This window comes from Vicia villosa, linkage group LG2 (assembly GCF_029867415.1).
Source record: "Vicia villosa cultivar HV-30 ecotype Madison, WI linkage group LG2, Vvil1.0, whole genome shotgun sequence".
NCBI lineage: Eukaryota > Viridiplantae > Streptophyta > Magnoliopsida > Fabales > Fabaceae > Vicia > Vicia villosa.
Window position 1 is genome coordinate 103120523 of NC_081181.1, and position 11016 is coordinate 103131538.

General features: G+C 35.4%; 1 protein-coding gene across 1 annotated transcript; it reads right to left on the reverse strand.

Moving 5' to 3' along the window:
• Positions 1 to 1644: 1644 nt before the first annotated feature.
• On the reverse strand, positions 1645 to 2625 carry LOC131649702 (uncharacterized). Its single transcript, XM_058919458.1, has 2 exons — positions 2120 to 2625; positions 1645 to 1906 (listed from the first exon to the last, which is right to left on the reverse strand). Exons 1-2 carry the CDS (start codon positions 2623 to 2625, stop codon positions 1645 to 1647), a joined length of 768 nt encoding a protein of 255 aa, XP_058775441.1.
• Positions 2626 to 11016: the final 8391 nt, after the last annotated feature.

Here is an 11016-nt window from a genome sequence, read left to right on the forward strand (position 1 = left end):
ATCGATTCTTCTTGCCAAAGAACTTTGAAAAACAATAAGCAAAAGGAGAGAATGAGAAAGCAAGTATTATGGTTGCTTTTGTGTGTTTTTGAATGAGGAATGCCTCTATATTTATAGGCAAATGGTTCAGTACTGAAGTAGAGGAGTGAGCTTCCTTAGTGAAGTTGATTTGCTTCCTTAGCCATGAAGAAAGTTTGGAAAATATCCAAGTGCAATGATGCATTTTCGGGCTAGCTTCCCCAACCATTGATCTTGCAGGATCTTGGGGGACATTTCTGATTCAGAGGAGGGTTCCAATTGGCTAGTGAGAAGATTCCTTGATGATTCATCATTTGCCATAAATTCAAGAATGTAATCATTACTTAATCACATGGCTTGGTTTTGGAATATTCTCTTCAATCTTTATGCAATGATGGAAATTGATGCATGGTATGTTTTCAGATGCATTAGAGGTCGTGTAGCACCACTTAGTGAAGCAAGATGCACAAAATTGCAAAGTTCCAAATTGTACATGACCTATAATTTTAGTTTATGAGGCCAACTTTGGACAAGCATAACTCTTAGCTCAAATTGAATTTGGAGAAGGTTGAACACAATTTGGAAAGCCCTAAACATCTACTTTAAATCATTAGTTTATGTCTTCTTCAGAATCCTTTGGGAAATTTGTGAAAAATGAGGCCAAAGTTGGAAGAAAACTAGGTTAAAACACTTAGAAAAATTTCTAAGTGTTTATGACCTAAACTTCAAAATTTCCAAAACTTCATAAATGGTTGATCTTTTGAAAAAAGTTCCTTTGTAAGATGTTGTTTTATTTTGCAAGATCTACAACTTTCATGTTGGAAGTTTTTTGAGTTGTGTAGGTGAAATTTTGAGTTCTTACCATGCCTTCAAAAACCCTAATTCCCGACTTTTCGCTCCTTGATGAATTTCTTTGAATTTCTTTGGCCAAATGACTTTGACATCCATATATTGATGATATTGATCTTTGAAAGTCATTTTTTGACCAAAAACCTTAAAAGTCAATGATGATCCTTCACAGTTGACTTTTTCCTGACAAAGTGAATTTTTGGGTTTTTGTGTAGAAACAAGATCTTTTCCTCAAATGAATGATGTAAATGGATTATATTGAGGTAGTAGAGATCCTTGAATCATGTCTTGAGTTTTGGATTCATTCCCTGATCAAAAGTCAACCATCTTGGTGAATTAGGTCAAAACCCTAATTTGTCGACCATGTGAAAGTAATGACTGTAGACTTTGAATTGAAGTGTGATGTCCAGTAGACCTTGTAATATGAGTTATTTGAAGAAGATTGATGTCTTTGAATGACCCTCTGGGGCTTTTTAGGGTTTCCCAAATGTGATCCCTGATTTTAGTCCTTGATAGGCTCAAAACCCTAGTCTGGTGACCTGAGTAAGCCTGTACTCAGATGACTGGATGTCTAATCAATCATAGATGAGAAAAATGAAGTCTTTGAGCCCCATGATTGTATTAGAGATTAGTCTTTGTATTGATTGATCCTTTGCCTGAGCTTTCTTGTCTTTGAGCATCCTCGATTAGGTACCAGGTGGAGAAATGACTGCTCTGGGTACTTGTCTTATCCTGATGAAAAATCCTGAAGATATGTCATCTCAGGGGGGTCAAAAATTAGGGTATGACAACCATACCTTCTTGTTGCAACGCTTTGAGATCACGAAAATTCAAGTGACCGAGACGGTAATGCCATAACCACTCCTCTCTACTTGCAGCTGTAGCTAAGCACCTATGCTTCAATACTTTCAGCTCAACTTTGAAAGTCCTATTGGTAGCCATGGGAGCCTTTAGGATCAACACTCCACTAGCATCAACAACCCGCAAGATCTTATCTTCCAATCGTATATTGTAACCTTTTTCGAGCAATTGACCAATACTCAAAAGATTACACTTAATACCTGGAATATACAGCACATCCTTGATCATAGAATGTCCACCATCCTTTTTCTCGATCAACACATCACCGACACCTTCGGCCATGAGAGTGGAATCGTCCGCAAACTTCACTTTGTTTTTCGCCACTTGATTGATTTGCACAAACCAATCTCTTCTTCCAGTCATATGCGTTGAACATCCGGAGTCTAAGTACCACTCCTCTTTGCCTTGAGTTCCATCACGAACCGAAATCATCACATTTTGTTCCGAACTCAAAACTGTTGCTTTTTCTGCACTGCTGCAGCTGCTGTCCCGTGACTTGCAGCTGCTGTCCAGCACCTCTGTCATGCCTTCGCACTCATCGGTAATCATCATTAAGAGTGTGGCTTCATCATCCACCTCTTGCCTAGCAACCTTGGCTTCATCCCCTTTAGTTTCAAGCTGTTTAGCACCACACTTTGCTTGAAAATGCCCAAGTTTCCTGCATTTCCAGCATTGTACCTTGCTCATGTCTCTTGGTTTTCCACCTCTCGCGTTGCTTCGATCACCATAACCGTTTGAGCTGCTGCTCTCACCCTTTTGTCCCTTCGAATGTTTAGGTTCACCATCGCCTTGCTTCCCTTTCGAAGGCCATTTCCCTTTCGAACCTTTACTCCTTTCATTGAAACGAGCTTGCAAAGCTAATTCCGCCTTTGCTTTATCGCTTCCTCTCTCGTCCATTCTTTGTTCATGTGCTTCTAGGGAACTTTGAAGCTCATCCTTGCTCAGCGACGTAAGGTCCTTCGACTCTTCAATAGCAACCACAATGTTGTCGAATCTTGACGTCAACGAACGTAGGATTTTTGACACAACATTCTGCTCTAAGATCGTTTCCCCACACGACTTGATTTGATTCACTAAGCGCGTAATGCGCGTCACATAATCGTTGATCGTTTCCTTCTCTTCCATTTGCGTTAACTCGAATTGCCTCTTGTGAGTTTGTAACCTCACAACCTTCGCCTTCGCAGCCCCAGCATATGCTTTCTCAAGAATTAACCAAGCTTGCCTCGCGGACTCGCAATCACCGACCTTTTCGAAGTTATCACCATCGACGCAAGAGTGTATCAAGAAGAGAGCTTTGTAATCTTTCGTCTTCTCTTCCCTGAAAGTGGCTTGATGTGCAACTGTAGGTTCAGCCCCAAGAGGTGTGACTCCATTGTTGACGATATCGAGAACTTCTTGATATCCAAACAAGACCTTCATTTGCTTAGACCACTTGTCGTAATTCTTCGAATCAAGAATCGGTAAATTGGATGGGATTCGATCATTGGTACTCATTGTTGCAGCGGAATCGGATCAGAACCAGAGCTCTTGATGCCAAATGTTGGAACATACAAATCAAATTAAGGTTTCTTTAATGGGGAAAATGATCAATTGAAGAAGATGAAGATTAAAGAATGAATAGAAAATAATAGAGAGAGAGAGAGTAATTGAGGGTGAGATAGTGAATTGGCATTAACCACAACATAGGAGTAGTGAGCTCCTTATATAGTACAAGTTACAAAATGATTGGAATGATTTAAAGCACCCTAAAACAAACAGAAAAACAGTTGGGCTTCAGTGTAACCGGTTACGGCAAACAGCGTAACCGGTTACGCAAACGCAACATCTACAGTAAATCTGTTTTACGGGTTCGTAACCGGTTACGGTAACAGGCGTAACCGGTTACGCCAACTGAAGTGCTAAAAACAGCAGTTTCAACATTTGATACATGTTGTAAGTATTAGCTAATTCTTAAGTCTGTTTGATATGTGTTTGTAATTATATATAGATTAGTAGTTTAAGTAATATAGTAGTTGTTTGGGTATTGTAAATCTCTTTAACCAATTATTGTATTCTATTTTATTTTTTTTATTTTAAAGAATTGTCGTCTGAAACTTGCTTTTATTTCAATAAGCACTGAGCTCGCTATCTACAGGCATATTTGCTAATTTAATATGATTTCCAATTTTGAGTTATGATCAATAGTCCAATGCAACATCTAATAAAATTACATTTTAATTAATAAATGTTTTTAATTTTATTCATAATCCATAAGTATAAAACTGAACTTATGGATTTAACTCTATGCCAATGCCATATATTAAAATTGTTTTGCCGTGTTTAGATTGTAAGTGACACTGAGATGGTAATTTTATTTTTGAATTCTTGAATTTTCAAGATGTTTATTTTTCAATTATATTTGATATATTAATAAAGTTAGTATATATTTTTATAATAGTATATAAGTAATATTTATGTTCAATGATAACCCGTGCATTGCATGGGTCAACCGGCTAGTTAATAATTAATATTTTTAAAAGGTTTTGTAGAAATCAAAAATTTATATTCATATAAAAATTAATTAATTAAACTTATCTCCGCATCCTACAATTTAATTTATATTGTTTGTGAATGATATATATACAAGAAAATTCACTCGATGCAAAACTTGTTAAGAAACCATTACTTTATTTTACACAAAGTAACAAGTTCACGAACTATCTCAGACTCCTCACAGACATATTTCTGAATCATATATTTATTTTTATCAATACTACTATAATGATTAAATAAAGGTCAAGCAAACATTAAGACACTGTAATAATGATATTAGTCTTAATGACAGGTAGTATTCATTAGATACATACCCAACACGCATTTAAGTTTTAAAAGTGTGAGGATGAGAAAAAGGAAAGAAGGTTTTAAAAGTGAGCTCGGTAAGATATCGCGTCTCCGATCTAAATACCCCTTAAGTGCAGTAGGGAAGTCGGAGCTTTTGTAATTTCTCTTAAAAGTAAAATAAAAGAGCCAAATGGCAAAAATCTTTTTGGGTATTGAGCTTTAACAATACTCAACGAGTTTTTAAAAATATTAAGCTTTAACAATACTTAACAAGTTTTAATAAAAGGAGTCAAGCTTTAACAATACAAGGTAAATAGTTTAAAAAAGAGGTTTGGTTGAGCTTTAACAATACAAAATCAATTATTGATTTTAAAAGGTTGAGCTTTAACAATACAAAACCATTTTTAAAAATAAGTGGGGTGCAAAGCTTTAACAATACTAAGCACAAAGATAAAAGATATTTGGAAGAGAGATTGAGTACCTTGACAATTTTAGTCGATATCATTCTCATTCCTTTGGAGTTTAGCAACAACTTAAGCAATCAATTATGAATACCTCAAGTGTGTGTGTGTGTGTGATAACATGTGTCACAAAAATAGGCAAGTGAGTATAACAAAGAGATCAATGTAAAACTCAAATGATGATGGATAAATGGATATTTACACCTTTGGATCATTTCATACATAAATGAATATGAAGGATGATGGATGGATATCTCATGCATATGGGTTAGTAAATAATGTGTGTGTGTGTGTGTGTGTGTGTGTGTGTGTATATATATATATATATATATATATATATATATATATATATATATATATATATATATATATATATATATATATATATATATATATATATATATATATATAAAATAATGCCATAAAAAAAGCACAATTGTACACTGATAGAAATATCAACAAGTACACAAACAAGAAGAGATCAAAGCAAACAAGTTATATTAACATGGTGAAGTTAAAGATCAAGTTTCAAATTAGGGTTTTCAAGATTAGGATTTTGAAATACCTAATTCTAATTGATTTTGAAATTCTGGTATAGCAGACCCAGATGTCGGATAAACATGTCGAGACATCTGGTCTGTTATCAACAACATATGCAAGATAAAGACAGTTAAAGTAGTTGCTGAAAATTAAAGTGCACACAAGAATTGTTAACCTAGTTCGGTGTAAAATAACACCTACTCTGAGGGCATACAAAACCATGAATGAATTCCACTATCACTAGCATTTATTTATAGATCATACAACCAACACACCCGTTAACGATCTACTCACTTAATCACTACCCAATGACCCTTCTACCTAGATCCTCTCAAGATATGGAATATCTCCATCCCACTTTCAATCACCGCGATGATCTTGTACAGTTTTCCAATCCCAGGAGCTGTAACATTGGCCTAATCACCAACATTCTGATCACACGGACAATCAATTTTGGAAGAGACACTTCCATGACAACTTAGCTAAGACACAAAAGCCAAACCCCACGTTTGTTAGCTTTCCTCCTAACTAAAACCAACAACCTGTAGTTACTTCACAGATTCCTCTAAGAACATACGTACTTCCTCTTGCCTACTGGCTTCGAGTGTTACGACGACCTTCCCACAACCCGGGAGGTTCACTTAACCTAGCCCAAATGATTACATCTTTTCTATTCTCGGCTGGCTTCTAAATCTTGGTTACAAACCATTCTATTTATAACCTATATCCAATTGGATTTGGGCCTTCAATCACAACTTCATTAGCTATTACAATTAGCAGAAACTTCTGCTACAAGAAAGGTCTTCAATCGTTTGTTTCCTAAATAATCTCCTTATTTAGAAAGTCTTCATTCTCCTTGATTTCTGATTGAATCTTCTAGACCTTTGATTTTGCGCCACATGGGATGCATAATATTCTTTGAATATTCTGCATAAGTAAAATCATAATTGAATCTCATTAATCCAGCGCAGGAAGCGCGATGTCGAATGCTCCCTTATTGGACATCTTCTTCGATATGTTGTTCCAGATGTTGAATAACTTCAACACAACATGTTCTAATATTTCATAGGACATCTTGTTGTACCTGTTCTTCTTAGAAAGTATATACATCCTATTTTACATATTGCTGCTATTATTTGTTTTATTAAAATTAATGTCAATCTTTAAAATAGAGAACTTAAAATCTCCCCCTTTGACAAATTTTGGTTAAAACAAATAGTTAAAAATTACAATCCAGGAGATTACAATAATACCAAAATTACACCTATCAACAGTAGTGTTCAGAAGCTACTGCACACAACAATAGATCCTCAATTTTGAAATAATGTCACAATGTTTTGTTCGACATCTTCCTGGCTGTCCAAACTCCAATGTTCTCTGTCTCTTTTAAGGATCCCACGGATAACACATAATTTCTTCCCCTTAAAAGATGCTCTTTCTAGAAGGAGAACCCACTATAGCACGGGAAACATAACAACATGGATAACATCTTCACAAAGAAGGAGATAAACTGAAATCATGATGCACATGAGGAAGAAGATATCTAATACTCCCCCTCTTACTAAGAACTATGCTACGACTCAAATAAACACAACATCCTCTTTCAAAGCACAAGAGGAAACTAAAACAAAAACAAATAAACACTTGAGCTATCAATTTACAGGCATAGAGAACCAGACCTCTATATTGGATAACTCAGAACACAAGACACAATTTGTGTTCATAAATTAAAAATAAGACACATAAAAAAAACTTACAACAACTGCAAAACTAACAGACTCAGAATAGAACATTCTATTAGACATCTTTGCAAAACAACTGCAAAGACTGACCTCAAACCCAACAAAATATGAACACTATCCTTTTTCCCTATGTTTTCCACAAGTGGACCAACATAACCTTCACAGACTCTATACTTACTCATATCCAAACGAAGGACATAAGAACACAACAAACAAATACACAAACAAAAGTGAAGGAAAGAAAAAGAGACAGAGGACACTCTAAATACTTGAGCAACCAAAATAACGTACCTAGACTATAACAACTGTCTTGGTCAAGAAATGCTACTTCAACAAACACCGCAACAGGTAAATTTGTGCACCGGCCAAAAGAAATGAATACTTCTGAAATAATTTTTCTGGAAATGACAGTTTCCAAAACACGCACAGTATTAAGAACACGTGATACACACCATCATGACATGTCTTAGATAAAACGTTTTAAGAATAATCCTTGATGGTCTTCAAGGATAAAACATGTCTTGAGATATGTCTTGACTTCATGTTGTAACACCCTTCTAAACCCCCGCGGAATATTAAATAAGTTCAAAGTAAAAACATTTTCAAGGATGTTACAACTGAAATAAATAAAATCAAACATTCCTTTTGTATGCTTTCTGAGGAACCAAAAAGCGTTATTCAGTAAACCATGTTTAACACAGCGGAAAAAATTTTAAACTCTAAATAACGTAAATCAACCATTATCAATACCAAATCACCACTCACAAATCAATTAAACATAATCCAAACAAGGAAATAAGAGCTTGTCAATCAACTCTAAAACAAGTGTTCTCTAGTGTTACAAGACCAGAGCATGACACTGACGCGAAGACTGAACGGACTAGCCTATAAGATATCCTCACCAAGTACAGATGCAGCTAACTCCTCAATCTGAAAAATGGTCAACAGTAAGGGTGAGACATATCACAATTAAACTATATTATAAGTTCATAACGACAAAATATCATAAGCAGATTATTCATCCAACAACAACATATTTAGATTTTCACATTATTTACCAACAGTTACTAAAATATAATCAAATACATCACCACGAAATAACACTGGAAATCTTCCAGTCATGTTATAACAACACATATGCAAATGCACTTACACTATGCATGTGGTACCAATCATCATGGGATTAACCCATCTAACCGATCCAACCATCACCAGTATATGTCCCTGCCAGCACTAATTCCACACAATGGGAATTATGCCTCCACTGATCCAAACGTCACCGAGATTCAGCCACCAAATGATTATGAATGCATGCATAACATATAACATACTTACCATCATCACCGATTATGATGAACAAAATCATCTCAACATAACTCACCGAATTTAGTATGTTCATGTTCAGCACCATTCAATAATCACATCATACAAATTTACACCAAATATAACATCAATAATCATCGTCATATTATCACACATCTCCACATCTATTACAATTATCAAACCATGTATCAATTTACATCTCATCACCATAATTTAAAAGCGAGATTTAAAATAAAATCGAGCCAATGGCCGCCACACCGTTTTATTATATAAAATATTTAATTATCTTTACGATGCTCAAAACTGCGCTTAAAACAAATATAGGGTTTGAAAGATATGAATTTTTAAAATATTTTTCAAAAAGTGTTAGGTGTAACGGGTTACAGCAGGGAGCGTACCTGGTTACTCCTTTACGTAACTCTATTCGTAATTTTTAAAACTCGTTTGTAATCGGTTATCGCATGGTTGGTAACCGGTTACAATACCCAAAAATCCCCAGTTTCACCATTTTACACTACTGTAATCAATTATTGCCCCGCTGGTAACCGGTTACAGCGTACCCAGTAGCAGCAAAACTCAATTTTAACAGCACTTCTCCTTAACCAATTCAATCCAATTCGTACCAACATCAATATAACACCAAAACAACACCAATTCACACTTTTTAACATACTTCTAACACACTTAGGGGTCAATTAACATCAAGCATGTTCTCAATTCATTCAATTTCACCAAAATCAATCAATTGCTCTATAACTTCCAAAAACCCAAACCTAACATACATTCAATTGAAGAAAACAATCTACATAATCTATCCCATCGTCATTAAACTGATAATATAGACTAAAAGGATTAGTCACTCCTTACCTTAGCCAAAGTTCTTGAATTCTTTTCTCTTTTTCCTCTTGCTCTTTCACGTTCTTTTCTTCTTCTCCTCTTTTGCTTTCTATTTCTCTTCTCACAATTTTCCTTATTTTATGAAAATAATGAATCCACTTTAGTAAAAGGCTTAATACTTAACACCTCCCTTTTTACTGATTGTCACATCGGCCCAATTACCATATTTCATAATTTCTCCAATAATTCACTAAAATGCCAATTAGTCCAAATAATTAATTTATATTCCAATTAAATTAAATAATGGAAATTATGGGGTGTTACACATGTTCGACATTGTCCTATTAGCTTGAAAAGATTAGTCCTTGAACGACTTTCCCTAAGTTTAGAAGCAGAAGTACAGTGTCTTTGCTGATCTCAATACCCCTTCAGCTTCTGCAGAGAAAAATAAATTCTCCCAAACTCCCTATAATCGCTTAGAGTCCATATTGAGAAATGTGAGATCAAATGATTAAACCAATAATCTTCATATAGTTCAACCATTTATGCCCTGTCAAGCATACTGAAATGTCACGATATGTTGTTAAACATTTCCACCCCACAACTGCATTACTGCAGCTCCAGTCCATGAACAGGTCCAATACTTCTCCTGTTATGGACAACAATGCTTCAGTTGAAGATGAACCTTGAAGCACAGGATGAAGAATCCTAAGGGACTTCATCTTCCCATAGTGTAGGGTAACCACTAATACATACTCCTGGTTGGACATACCAGCTGAGTAAGACTTCATACTGTAAAATCAGTCATGACTTTTACAGATCTAGAACCAACAGCTACTTGAGAGAGATTTCAAGTACCCTGAGCTGTCACATAAGCAAGGACACACTTGACTTGGAACTTTTCACATATTCCAAACCAAATGCTCTTAGCTTCCTTATTGTTCAAGTTTCAGATTGCCACACTCTGTCCCTTGTAGAAAAGGAAGTAACTCCTTGAAAAGCAAGTTGATCAGATCCCTTATCTGATGTTGAACTTCTAGCAATTTATGGATGTTAATTGTTGTCTTCAGAAGTATTTCTTTTCCCATACACCCTTGTGGATAGGGCCAGAAGCTCTGTATGCTGCTTCTGTAATATTCAGAAACACCCCTTCTAAATATAATGACGAACTTGTCAACAACTAGTAACCATGATGTTCCAACATCATTTAGGACATCAGCTTTGAAGGCTGAATCTTATTGTCATACACCACCACTGACAGAAATAAACTCTCAGTAGTCAGTAGCTCTTTTGATTAAGCTACTCAGCCACATAGAAAAATAAAATCTCTATATTCTTCCTGAACCTTGAGAGTTCAGATTGCATAATTGCATAAATCTTCAGATAAATACTCCATCTCTCGTCAAAGTATTCACCATTAGTCTTATGCACAACCTTCTTCAAGGCTACTTCTTTAGTGTATCTGTGGCTTAGGCTGTTGCATCTTCATGACAGATGTCATGACATCCTTCTTCATTACTCAAGAATCAGTCAGTGGTTCGACCTTGTGCTTTATTCTGGACAAA